This window comes from Dendropsophus ebraccatus, chromosome 14 (assembly GCF_027789765.1).
Source record: "Dendropsophus ebraccatus isolate aDenEbr1 chromosome 14, aDenEbr1.pat, whole genome shotgun sequence".
NCBI lineage: Eukaryota > Metazoa > Chordata > Amphibia > Anura > Hylidae > Dendropsophus > Dendropsophus ebraccatus.
The window spans coordinates 67777066-67791552 of NC_091467.1; the positions used below are offsets into that span (position 1 = coordinate 67777066).

General features: G+C 43.5%; 1 protein-coding gene across 1 annotated transcript; it reads right to left on the bottom strand.

Moving 5' to 3' along the window:
• Positions 1–750: 750 nt before the first annotated feature.
• On the bottom strand, positions 751–14478 carry NARF (nuclear prelamin A recognition factor). The gene is made up of 11 exons (XM_069952992.1): positions 14337–14478; positions 10471–10551; positions 10017–10160; positions 8535–8667; positions 7499–7633; positions 6109–6227; positions 5897–6026; positions 5141–5213; positions 3709–3843; positions 3443–3600; positions 751–2355 (listed from the first exon to the last, which is right to left on the bottom strand). Exons 1-11 carry the CDS (start codon positions 14361–14363, stop codon positions 2114–2116), a joined length of 1377 nt encoding a protein of 458 aa, XP_069809093.1. The 5' UTR covers positions 14364–14478; the 3' UTR covers positions 751–2113.
• Positions 14479–14487: the final 9 nt, after the last annotated feature.

Consider the following 14487-nt stretch of genomic DNA (forward strand, 5'->3'; position numbering starts at 1 on the left):
TGCTCGGGACGTCACCAGGAGCTGCTGATCTGTCAGGGGCGGGGCTACACTAATGATCGCAAGCAAAACGCTCTGCTGGTGCCGGTATCTTGAAGAAAAACTAGTTTTATTGCTGCGGCGGGAAGTCAATCTGTTGTGGCCTACAGTATCCATGCCCTAGGCCTGCAGCGCCCCTCTCCCTGCCACCATCCAGCCCAGGGGCATGCTGAAAGTGAAGGGAGGATCATAACTAACCAATCCTTTCTTTTATCTTCCACCCAGCATCACAAAAACGAATGCTATGGCTAATAATCCCTAGCAACCATCTGCACTTTTCCCATATAGTTAAAACCATCAAAATAGAAGGAAGGTTGGCTGAGGCTCTCCATGTTAAAGGGGTTGTTCAGGCATAGAAAAACATGGCCAGCACCACTCTCGTCTTCAGTTTGGGTGTAACTTTGCTGCTCAGTTCAATTTAAGTGAATAGAGCTAAATTGTAATACTACACATAACCTGGGGACAGGGGTGGCACTGTTTTTGCAAAAAATTAGCTGTGCTCTTTTAAATCCTGCATAACCCCTTGAAAAGGTCAGCAGTAACATCTCACAAGCACCCACGCTTCTGATGGAGTAGCTGAATAGTGTGAGCGCAAACATTGTGTACTGCCAAGATGGCGGCTAAGACTGACAGCGTGCAACACTCCTGCCTCTACAAACACTTCAAATAGTAAACAGATCAAACAGCCTATGTATATTTAGAAAAACACAAAGATAATTTCAAAGGCTTCTTTTTTTATTGCAGAAACAAAAACATCAACCTACATGAAAAAAAAAAAAAAAAAGTCCACATTGACATAAAACAATGAGGTAAAAGTAGACTCGGATCTGATGTGCGGCCGTCACCCAAGACAAGTACCTTGAAATACTTAAAAATCTCGCAAAGTCACTTTTTTTCTTTTATTTTTTTTCTTGGATTTTTCATGGTAGAATTTTTTTCTCCTTTTGGGACAGAAAACAAACAAACAGGAAGACGCCTCTAAACAGATAAGAATAAATGAGTATTTATAGCTCAGGTTATTGACCAGAATGAGAATTTGTTAGGGTTTAGCAACCCTATCATCTGTACGGTAATGGGATTTGTAGAATTTGCAGACTCCATGTTTTCCAGCATTTTATTCTGAGCAGACTGATAAGTAATTCTGCAGCAGAAGTTTCAGTATAACTGGTTATTTATTTAAAAACTTATGAGTCCAGTGGGCGGTCAATCACTACAAAGGACCGCCCACTGGACTCCTACCTTAGCACTAAATGAGTAAGATTACCATAAATGCTAAAACTTCTCTCCCACTAATATGTATACCAATCTGCTCAGCAATTCCTGCTTTATACCAAGAGGACACATGCATACACGTATAAAAAGTGTGTGTAAAATTACCCGAAAAGTACCACCACTGCAATCATAACCCTAACATAAGGGGCAGATTCCTGTCTTCATGGGAGACACTAACACCATGTTCAAGATGGTGGCTGGCATGAAGGCAAGTTTTGCAATTGATTGCTTTTTTTAAATATATTTTTATTATTTTTTCACAATAAAATTAAGAAAAAAAAAGTAATTTTGACATGGAAGAAACTACTTACATACTACAGATGGATGAGTAAAGTAAAGGAAAACAATACGTAAAACACTAGGAGTCGGAACACTAGGGTATATTCCGGATCGTAATTAGTCCCCCCCCCCCCGCCCTCACCCCCACCTGGGCGTCACATAGAAAAAAAAAAAAAAATCTGGTTTCTTGACGGCAATGCGGACAAGATCTACATAAATAGGAGAAACAACTGCGCTCCGGCACTGACGGGGTTAACAGGCATGCACACAGCTGGTATAACCCCACATAGACGTCTCTAGCAGCAAAAAAAAGAAATGGACGCAGGACGAGGCAGAACACGTAATGTTACATGACATATACACAGAACGTAGAACGGCCTGCGGGAAATTCATCTGTACCCAGTCCCACATTTCATATAGGATAACGTCCTCCATCCTTGTCTCCCGGACCTCGGACGTACTAGTATGGGCGGCAGTCACCCGTCTTTTACTGCAGTTCATGTCTGTGATGTTGTGCTTTCCGGCATCACCATTTCATGTCCACACGGGCTGCGTTAGGTGCGGCGGGCACGTATTTGGTGTGTAGCGTCTCTCGGGATTTTTGGGACTCCTCACCCTCCAACCAGCTGCTGTATAACTCCTGTATGTGAGGGTTGTGTTCTGGGCTCTGGACTGGCACACTGGTGAATAAGGCCTCCATCTCCTGGAGCTGTGCTCGCTCGGGTTTTCCATCCAAGGTCTGGGCCTGGCCTTTACCATTCAAACAACCTAGGGAAAAAAAAATGAGGGAGGGAAATATAGATATAGATATTTTTTTATTTATTTAAAGGGGTACTCCGGGAAAAAAAATTACTTTTCCCCTATCCACAGGATAGGAGAAAAGAAGGACATTGCGGGATATTGGACCCCACCGACTCTGTTATGAATAGAGCCCCGGGGTTGGCACACGACACGACCCTATTCATTCCTATGGCGCGCCAGAAAAAGCACAGTACATCGCTCTTCCAGCATACTCTGCTCTTTCCGTCTCTCCATAGGAATGAATAGAGCTGCGGGTCACATGATGACCAGGGGCTCTATTCATAACAGAGCCGGTGGGGTCTGATATGGAGATCGCCGGGGGGTTTACGAGTCGGAACCCATGCAATCTCCTACTTTTCCCCTAAAATAAAAATAAATTTATAAGATATACTTAAAGTGTAACTGCCATTTAATATATTATATTTTCACAGAAATCAGTAGTGCAAGCGATTTTAAGAAACTCTGAAATAGGGTATATTTTGCAAAAAATTTCTGTACTCAAAAAGCAGTTTTGCAGCCTCCCCTGTCACTTTGTATTTGCTCATTATCAGACAAAATCGTCTAAATTACAGAGGAGCAAAGAGAAGACGGGTTCTGCCGAGTCCATTATAACCTATGGAGGAGGGAGGGGCTCAGGGGGATGAGCGAGCAGGAAGAGAAGACAAGCAGCTCTACAGTTTGGAGACTGTCTGGGCAAATACATGGCTGGATTCACAGGTCAAAAAGCTCAGTTCTGGCCTGGGAGCTTAGTGAAAGAAGATTGTAGGATGTCGTGCCGTGCAGGGCTGCCTTTTCTCCTCCCTGTGCTCACCCATCCCCCTTGACCTCTCCCCTCTCCATAAAGCATAATGGACACAGAAATCCTGCTTCTTCTGAAGTGAGGGGGAGGAGGTAGGAAAACAGCTTTTTGAGTACAGAAGAAAACTCTTTTGCTTAATAAAACCTATTACAGAGTTTCTTAAAAATCACTCGTACAATTGATACTTGAATTCTAAAAAGGGACATTTGCAGAGAAACAGCATAACATAAAATAGAACAATGTTTGGGTACTCACCTCCTGGACAAGCCAAGACCTCCACAAAGTGATAGTGAAATTTGCCCTTGCGCAGTTTAAGTACCATGTTCTGAATGTTCCGGAAGCCGTAAGCGGCGGCAAATCTCAGTACGGTCTCGCCATCCTTCTCTAAGCACACTTCCTGGAAGTCTTTGTTCCTAGAAATTAAAAAAAGCGCCAGAGTATATGTTACAGGGTGTGGCCAGTGGTCTCCTACAATACCTGTACACAATACCTGTACACTCTGCGGCCGTGTATGGACTCACTTTAAGGTCTTGTATGTTATTTCTTGCACCTCCATGCCGAACAGCTCCTTGGCGGCGTGACGGAAGACGTGGGCGAGGTAACCGTCAGAGCTGGTACCTTCATGGCGCACAAACTGACACGTGGTACCTCCAAAGCTGATGGGGAGAGAGGAGAAGAACCGTAACCCATCAGCTGGTGACAAGATGAGGTTATTAACCAGGCTGCCCCTCCCCCGCTGATCACAAGTCACATACAAGAAGAGGAAATCAAAACCACTCGCTGGAATAAAACCATAACTGTGACGCACGGGGAACAACAAGGACGTCACCCGGGGATATACCGAAAGGGGATGTCCACCTTTACACACCATATCACAGTAAGTATATAAAATTATTAGAGACAGAGAAGAGACAAGGAGTTCTTACACTACATTGCTGATCCTGCATTATACCCCAGAGCTGCACTCACTATTCTGCTGGTGGGGTCACTGTGTACATACATTACTGATCCTGAGTTAGATCCTATATTATACTCCAGAGCTGCACTCATTATTCTGCTGGTAAAGTAGACATGTGTCTTTACTAATGGCCTAGCTTAGAACCCTCTTACACAGCGATGGTCACACCTATGATATATCCACCTTAGCAGCCTAAATAAACAGTAACCAACATGACGGCACCAGTTTCACCAGTCTGGAGGTGAATCATTAGCCATCACCTGCCATAAAGCTATTGATTTTCCCAAGTGATTCCTGTAACCAGTGTTAGAAGGGTTAATGCTACAGTGAGGCATTAGGTGACTAGTCTTCATGTGCAGGGGTCACTGTGCCGGAGACGCCATTACTGTACTAATGGGGCAGAGGGGTTAGATCAGCTGTTTCAGAACTACAATTCCCATCATGCCTGACAGCCAAAGCTTCAGTTATCCAGGCATATAGGGGCGCAGTGTGACACCTGTGGGTTAGGTGTAATGTAGTGCAGCGTGTCAGCGCCATCTGGTGGATGGGTGCCACATAGCAGGGGGTGGCGGGATTACCGAGGTGTATAGCCTGCACCTCTTCTTGGTGAATAATAAAGGGAAAAAAAAAAAAAAAAAGGTTACTGTGTCTTTAAGTGATTCATGACCACCCAGAAATAACAAAAAACACCATATGTATAATTCAGAATAAAAGTGAAAGTACGCTGATAACCAGGATTAACAATTACCCTGCTGACCGGCCAGTGAATGGTGCCAAGACTTTATTCTCCCATCACACGGTAATCATGTGATTTGTGCAGCGTGGCACGTCCACATGATTGACACACCGGAGTGCCAGGGGATTACCGTGGGGTGACTGGTAGTGTTACTTAGAAGGAGGAGGACAACTAATTCTGGCCTCTAAAGAAAAACCCCTTTAAAAAGTAAAAAAAACTCCCAGCCAGGAATTTCTTGGTGCAGAAGCCGAAGACTTACACGTTCTCCAGGGGAGATTCCTCCACATCTTTGACTGAAGTGTTCCTCTGCTCCATGATCTGCATCACCTCTCCTGACAACAGAGAAGACTACAACTTAAAGGGGAGACTCAGATTTATCTGACAGATTTTTGAAGCCAAAACCAGGAACAGACTATAAATAAAGAACAGGTCATAAAGGAAACACTGAGATTTCTTCTCTTTTCTAACCCATTCCTGGCTTTGGCTTAAAAAAAAAAAATCTGTCGGATAATCTGTCTGTGTAAACGCACCATTATATATACGATTTCTCCAATGCATCTAAAAGGGTTGTTCAGCATTTTTTTTTTGTTTTAAATTAACAGGTGCCAGAAAGTGACAGGGATTTGTAATTTACTTCCGAAAAATCTTCAGTCTTCCAGTACTTATCAGCTGCTGTATGTCCTGCAGGAAATGGTGTATTCTTTTCAGTCTGAGACAGTGCTCTCTGCTGCCATCTGTGTCGATGTCAGGAACTGTCCAGAGCAGCAGCAAATCCCCATTGAAAACCTCTTCTGCTGTCTAGACTGGAAAGAATGCACCACTTTCTTCATGAACTACAGCAGCTGATAAGTACTGGAACACTGAAGATTTTTTAATAAAAGCAAATTACAAATGTCTGGCACCAGACGTTTTTTTTTTTGTGAACTACCCCTTTAAAGGGATACTCCATCTGATAACAGAACCCCTTCAATTTGTATATCAGGAGCCCTGAGCCCCCTCCACATTCATCACTCACCTGAAGTCAGGACACAGTCCACGTCTCGGCAGTTGAACAGCTCGGTGTAGTAGTCTTCTCTCAGGGCCTCCATCTTCCGGTCATAACATGGCGCCACCGCTAGGTGAAATATCTTGTCCGGGGATAAATTCTAGAAGAGAAGACGCTTGTGTATTCTGGAGTCTTTACTACAAACAGTGTTATCGCAGTCAGCAACTTAAAGGGCACCTCACCTTCTGTGACGCAAAGTAGCTTTTCACTAGTGACCCCATAATCTGTTGTGGCGATTTAGCGGTGCAGATGTGTGGCATTACCAAGTCACCCAGAACACGCTCAGCATACTGTACCCACCCTACAAGACACAAGCGACATGGTAACTACTGTCCATACAGGGCAGTATTATAGCAGTTATATCCTTGTATAAAGGAGCAGTATTATAGTAGTTATATTCCTGTATATAGGGGCAGTATTATAGCAGTTATATCCTTGTATATAGGAGCAGTATTATAGTAGTTATATTTCTGTATATAGGAGCAGTATAATAGTAGCTATATTTTCCTACATGTAAGGCAGTAGCTGGTGTGGGGGAGGGGTGGCGGTACATCAGGTAATCATTACATATTATAATCTGACATATAACCTTAGTTCTTAGTAACATCTGGCGTCTGTTTCTGATCCTGTTACATTCTGCTGCGTCACGGTTTAACCAGAAAATGCTATAGACAGAATGTTGTTTCCTTCCCTTTGTTATTTTTATTAACTCTTCATCAGCAGATCCACTTCTCTTAACTTCTGTTCCTTTTACAGTTCATGAAAAGAATGTAAACTGGGAATTTTAGAGTCAAATTCTAGAACTTTCATAATAGACTGAGGCCCCTTTAAATATGAATTTAAAGGGGCCTCGTCATAGTCAGATAATTAACAATAGCTGTTTGATGTTCTCTATCCTCTGCTCATGTGATGTGTACGTGGGGCGATAGGGTGAGATTAACCTTTCCCCCACTGGGGCAGAATTAAGGCACTGCAGAGCTGCCACCGGGAAGCTAATGACTCAGCAGAATCCCGGCTATTCTCGTACTGCAGCACCTTCAGACAATTCTCCCTTATCTGCAGTCTTGGCCTCAGGCGGCCATGACGTCTTGACAGCTCTTCTCTCACAAGGCTGTTAGAAAACTGGAATGTTAACCCTATAAATAACCAAACAGTAATGGTGCGTCCGCGAGGGTCCCGGGGCAAGTGACAGAGGTGGAAGCAATCACGTCCCTTAAAGGTGCAAAATTGTGAACAGCATAAATTATTCTGGAGGGAAAGAAGAGATCAAGAATTTTTTTCTTAAAGTATTAGAAAAACATGACTGCTTTCTTACAGAAACAGCGCCGCTCAGTTGTATAGAAGTGAAGGGAGTTGTAATACCAGAAACAACCTGAACACAGGGGGTGGCGCTTTTTGTAGAAGAAAGCAGCTACAATTTTCTAATCTTTGATAATCTCTTTAAATGGGTTTATATTAATTTATATGAACATGAGCGGCTGCTTATCGTCTCCGGTGATACATAATGTCAGCGTTCACCCACTCTCCCCACACAAGCCAAGATAGTAGTAGACATCCAAGCACACTGCTTACCAGGACAGGCGGAGGCAAACATGGGGAAGGCGTGCTCGTCCTGCGTCTGCCGCCTAAACCTTTGGATGAAGTTCCTCTGGGTCTCCAGGATGCTGAAATCTGCAGCGATCGTTGTATCGAACACATGATGGACGCCTGAGGGGAACACAACGTATATGATGTTTCACTGGGGCAGTGTGCGACTTTACCACTTTAAAAGGGGTACTCTGGCAAAAATCTTTTTTCTTTTAAATCAACTGGTGTCAGAAAGTTATATAGGTTTGTAATTTTCTTCTATTAAATTTTTTTTTTTTTACTTATCAGCTGATGTATCTTCTGCCGGAAGTGGTGTATTATTTCTAGTCTGACACAGTGCTCTCTGCTGCCACCTCTGTCCATGTCAGGAACTGTCCAGAGCATTAGCAAATCCCCATAGAAAACCTCTCCTGCTCTGGACAGTTCCTGATATGGACAGAGGTGGCAGCAGAGAGCACTGTGTCAGACTGGAAAGAAAATACCGTACTACTTCCTGCAGGACATACAGCAGTTCATAAGTGTCGGAGGAGCGTAGATATTTAAATAGAAGTAAATTACAAATCTTTATAACTTTCTGACACCAGTTGATTTGAAAGATTTTTTTTTTACCGGAGTACCCCTTTAACATTTTTGGGGAAATTTATCAAACATGGTGTAAAGTTAAACTGGCTCAGTCACCCATAGCAACCAATCAGATTCCACCTCTCATTCCCCACAGACTCAGTAGAATCTGATTGGTTGCTAGGGGTGACTGAGCCAGTCTCACTTTACACCATGTTTGATAAGTCTCCTCCTTTGCGTTTCTCCCATCTCCTCTTCTCCTGCACAGTTCTGTTAGAGTATAGCTCAGCATGTGGCATTTGATTAGCGGTGGCTGCTGAAGTTGGATAAAGTCCTAAAGCTGCCCTGAAAAGATGGCGCTAATGAAGTGCGGCACGCTCGGGTTGGGAAGGACTCGACGTTCAAAGTTCCCTCGACTCTAGTTTTGATAAGTACGGCTTCACATGTCACACCTACTCACCTAGACTCTTGAGGAAGCCGCAGAGCTTCCTGGCCGCCTCACAGACGGACAGCTGGAACTTGACTGCAAAATAAGGCACGGACTGTGGACTGACCGACGCCACCACTAGTCTATGGAGGGAAGTGTCACATTTCTAGAAGAGAAATGGAAAACCAGTGAGGTCACAAAAACCAATGATTTCACAGCTGTTACTCCTTCTCTCCATTTCGGAGGTTGGTACCACAACTGCGCTGTACATATATATGGACTTTCTTCCCCTTACTTCTCTGGCCAATCACGGCACATACTCCTCTCTGCTATACTATGACTTTGTGCACTGTACTGAACAGGCTAGCACTACGCTGAACTGATGAGTTACATAGTATACTACTGTGGATGACATGTAGAGGAGAAGGGTTTACTAATGCACTGGGCTTGTAAGGTGCTATGTAAGCTGAAAGGGAAAGCAGCAGCATCACAGCAAGGAAGGGGTTACACTAAGCACTGAGCTGCTGCTGTTGTTTTTGCTGCTGAGAGGCTAAAAGGGAGGGGGAGATTACAGTCCCCCGGGGAGCGCTGCCCTGAACTTTATGAGTGATCACAGATGAAAGGGAAACCTTGATTTACTTTTGAGGAACAGTATGGATCATCTTCAGCTGAAGTCACATAGCAAACCTAACCTCCACTTCCTGTAATTTGTCCTGATAAAGCCGTTACTAGAGACAGATTTCTGGGCATTCCTGGGTGCCCTGGAGCTCCAGCACAGGGACGTCCTCCCTCCCCAGGCGGCTGGTGCACTCTGCTGCATAGGAGACACCTGGGGATGGAAGATATTCCTGTGCAGGAGCTCCGGGTCACCCTATCGGCTCTCCCAGGGGGCACCCAGGAACTTCATGGCGGGGAGCCCAAGAGGAGCTCCCGTTTAGAGCTGGGACTCCCGTCATTATGATGGTAGTCCCCGCTCCTGTAAACGTTGGTGCCAAACACCTTCAATAACTGACAGCAGAAGAATAGTTAAGCCGATAGTTATCTCCCCTGATTTTGTTAAGATACCGAGCAATGTAAGAGTATCGAAAAAAACTTCAGGGAGAAGTGTTTGAACACCGACATATTCTGATGACTGCTGCTCGGAATCTGCTGATGCTCCATAACAGACACTCAGCCAACAACTTAAAGGGATTCTCAAGTCACAGCTTAGGTTAAGTATTTGGCACAGTGGCAGTACCAAGCACAGCAACCCTCCTATAGATGTCACTATGTCAAGTACTGCTGAGACCTGGGGACAAGTCCACCCACCATATCATACAGACGGCCTCTGACAATGAGCCATGAGTGAAAATCCTTTAAACTGTTAGGGCCATATCCATGTATCCGGAGCAGTGACAGATTCCAAAGAGAAGCCAGCAGAATTGTGAATGCAGCTCTGGATGTGTTATCATGTAAGACAAGTAACTGCAATCACTGACGTGCCAATAGCAGAGACCGCGCTCCCTACACCCGTACCTTATTAAGACTTAAGACCTTGAAAAGCTCCTTCTGGTTCTGGGCGAAGATCTTGGCTCCTTCTTCCGAGGTCACACAGTTCCCGCAGGCCAGGCAGTCACTCAGGAAGATGCGGGAATCGGCCAGGCGGTGAAACTCACTTTTCTAAATTAAAAAATTAAAATGGGAAAATTAAACAAAACTGTTTAAAAGAACAACACTGTCTTAGTATGGGGGAAGGGTCTACAACAGGAATATGGGGGGGGGGGGGTTATCTAATGAGGACTGGGAGGCTTTTGCTTTTTCATTTTCTTCTTTCAAATCCTGAAGTTAATTAGGGCGTTCCGTCTGGCCCAGGGCGGGGGGTGACGGGACCAGATAAGGCTCAGAGGATGGGTGTGTGACGGCCCATCAGCCCCCATCTACAGCCGCACATGGACGGTCCTGAGATAAGACGGCCGCGTCCCTCTCTCACCTCGTCCCCGTCCTCCAGGGGCAGCGGCTGCGACAGCTCCGCATCATCCACGCTGCTCTTCTTCTTCTTCTTGCTACATTCCTGGGGGGGGGAAGAAATATGTGAGAAGTAGCATAAAGAATTATCACTTTTTTCAGTCAATGGGCACAGCACTGTATGAGTGACTATATACAATATATCTATCTATATACACATCAAGATGCACAAACACATCTATATACATACACATACAGTGGTACTTTGGTTTAAGAGTAACTTGGATTAAGAGTGTTTTGGTTTAAGAGCTCACAGTTTTTCAAAATTGTGACTTGGTGTAAGAGCATTGCTTTGGTGTAAGAGCTCCCTGTACTGGGTGGGAGGAGGAGTGGGGGAGGGGCGTGGTCTGCATAGCAGGGTCTACAGCACTGTACTGTGACCCAGGAGGTCTCCCTCACCTTCCAAATCATAGCAGATCCACCTCAGGCTGGGGCTTACATCAGAGGACAGGACTGTGAAGGTAATCTCTCCATAGCTGTAACCCCTCTCTCCCCGGACAGAGAGTGCTGCATGTATGTGCCCACATCTGCCCTGCTCATTCCTTCATGCTCCCTGCAGTCTCTGTCCGCCCTTGTGTTTCCCATCCTCTCCATTACTGTACAGTAACCTATAATATCACAGATTCTGCTGTTTATAAATGTTTGTTTCATCTGTTATTCAGAATAATAAATTATTTTTGGGGTGGGGAACCAATTGTCTGCATATCAGTCATTTCTTATGCTCGTAATCCAAGGCACCACTTATATATATATACACACACACACACACACACACACAACTGACTAAGGTTTCCTCTATAATTCTGTATAATTTATGCAGGTGAAACACAAGTAGAATCACGTCTGTTGCTTGACACCCCCAGCACCACAAATCACACGTATCACCAACTATCATGTTACCGCACTGATGCCGGGCGGCACGCACCACAGCACCACTATACGAAGATAGATAGATAGATAGATAGATAGCAGATAGATAGATAGGAGATAGATAGATAGATAGGAGATAGATAGATAGATAGATAGATAGATAGATAGGAGATAGATAGATAGGAGATAGATAGATAGGAGATAGATAGATAGGAGATAGATAGATAGATAGGAGATAGATAGATAGATAGATAGATAGATAGGAGATAGATAGATAGATAGATAGATAGGAGATAGATAGATAGATAGATAGATAGATAGATAGATAGGAGATAGATAGATAGATAGGAGATAGATAGATAGATAGATAGATAGATAGGAGATAGATAGATAGGAGATAGATAGATAGATAGATAGATAGGAGATAGATAGGAGATAGATAGATAGATAGGAGATAGATAGGAGATAGATAGATAGATAGATAGATAGATAGGAGATAGATAGATAGATAGTAGATAGATAGATAGATAGATAGATAGATAGGAGATAGATAGATAGATAGATAGATAGATAGATAGATAGATAGATAGATAGGAGATAGATAGATAGATAGATAGATAGGAGATAGATAGGAGATAGATAGATAGATAGGAGATAGATAGATAGATAGATAGGAGATAGATAGATAGGAGATAGATAGATAGATAGATAGATAGGAGATAGATAGGAGATAGATAGATAGATAGGAGATAGATAGGAGATAGATAGATAGATAGATAGATAGATAGGAGATAGATAGATAGATAGGAGATAGATAGGAGATAGATAGATAGATAGATAGATAGATAGATAGATAGATAGGAGATAGATAGATAGATAGATAGATAGATAGATAGATAGATAGATAGATAGATAGGAGATAGATAGATAGATAGATAGATAGGAGATAGATAGGAGATAGATAGATAGATAGGAGATAGATAGATAGATAGATAGGAGATAGATAGGAGATAGATAGATAGATAGGAGATAGATAGATAGATAGATAGATAGGAGATAGATAGATAGATAGATAGATAGGAGATAGATAGATAGATAGATAGGAGATAGATAGATAGATAGGAGATAGATAGATAGATAGATAGATAGGAGATAGATAGATAGATAGGAGATAGATAGGAGATAGATAGATAGATAGATAGATAGATAGATAGGAGATAGATAGATAGATAGGAGATAGATAGGAGATAGATAGATAGATAGATAGATAGATAGATAGATAGATAGATAGATAGATAGATAGGAGATAGATAGATAGATAGATAGATAGATAGGAGATAGATAGATAGATAGATAGATAGGAGATAGATAGGAGATAGATAGATAGATAGGAGATAGATAGGAGATAGATAGATAGATAGATAGATAGATAGATAGATAGATAGGAGATAGATAGATAGATAGATAGGAGATAGATAGATAGATAGATAGGAGATAGATAGATAGATAGATAGATAGGAGATAGATAGATAGATAGATAGATAGGAGATAGATAGATAGATAGATAGATAGGAGATAGATAGATAGATAGATAGATAGATAGATAGATAGATAGATAGGAGATAGATAGATAGATATTTTTTTATTACCTTTATAGAGGGAAAAAAAATTGTCTTTTTGCTTTTCGGTGAAAAAAAGTTACAAAAACATCTTTTATTTATAAAGAGCAGATCAGGTCACATGACGTCGGTGACAACACTCTCACAATATTTGCCCTCGTCCCCTCCTTCCCTTGTTGTCGCCCTTGACAAAATATTTTGTGTGAGGAGGAGGAGGAGGAGGAGGAGGAGGAGAGGCCATCCTGCCAGAACAACAATGCTCTCTGGTTACATGGGACCTGTCACCTACAGGGGGGGGGGGGTCACAATCTGGGGCCAAATTAGAGGAAAAAGAGAAAAGAGACTGAACAATAGTTTATTAAGTAAGATTTCTGCTGGTGACCCCCAACCTGAGGCTGAACTACAACTCCCATCATGCCCCGATAGACTTTAGGTTTTATGGGTCCTTGATGTTTTCCAGTAGGTCCATAATAGTTGTAAAACTACAACTCCCATCATGCCCTCTCAGCCTTCTGTGGGTCCATAATGACTACACAACAACTACAACTCCCATCATGCCCTCTCAGCCTTCTGTGGGTCCGTAATGACTACACAACAACTACAACTCCCATCATGCCCTGTCAGCCTTCTGTGGGTCCGTAATGACTACACAACAACTACAACTCCCAGCATACCCTGTCAGCCTTCTGTGGGTCCATACTGACTACACAACAACTACAACTCCCATCATGCCCTCTCAGCCTTCTGTGGGTCCGTACTGACTACACAACAACTACAACTCCCATCACACCCTCTCAGCCTTCTGTGGGTCCGTAATGACTACACAACTACAACTCCCAGCATACCCTGACACCCTTCAGCCTCCTATAGGTCCTTACTGGTTACTAAACTACAACTCCCATCATCCCTAAGACTTCAGCTTTCAGGATATGATGGGAGCTGCAGTAATACAATAGCGGAGGGGCCACAGGTTAGTGCAGGGACAGGGAACCTTCACCCCCTCCAACTACTGTAAAACTACAACTCCCATCATGCCTAGACAGCTTTAGCTCTGCCTCTCCAGGGATGATGGGAATTGTAGTCTATATATTTATATATATCCCATACATGTGTAAATAAGCCCTCCCACCATACACAGACACATCTCTAGGTGTGTGGGGCTCTGGCCACTCAGGGGTTAACCATATATCAGCCATAGAAGGCTCCTCTAAATCCCAGCAGCCCCCAGTGCAGTATAATGTTATATAATATAATGAGTGTGTAGTGACATCACACCAGCAGGAGGCTCTGGTGACGTCAGCAGGCGACCTGGGCGCAACCATTATCGCAGGGGGGTGCTCACCGACTTGGTGCAGTTCTCACACTTCATGTCTCGCTCGGGGTCTCGCCCGGTCCCGGAGGAGGCGGCCGGTAGGCTCCACTGTCACCCTGCCCTTTGTCACACCGTCTCCAGCACCTTCTTACAGTCCCTCCAGCCCACTTTACTCTCCTAG

Excerpts from the sequence above, each read along its gene's own strand:
- NARF (XM_069952992.1), bottom strand. The coding sequence starts at position 14,363 with ATGAAGTGTGAGAACTGCACCAAGTCG. Across the intron at positions 10,552-14,336 it reads GTGAGAACTGCACCAAGTCG|GAATGTAGCAAGAAGAAGAA; the intron begins GTGAGCACCCCC and ends TCCCCCCCCCAG. Across the intron at positions 8,668-10,016 it reads AGGTCTTAAGTCTTAATAAG|AAATGTGACACTTCCCTCCA; the intron begins GTACGGGTGTAG and ends TTTCTCTTCTAG.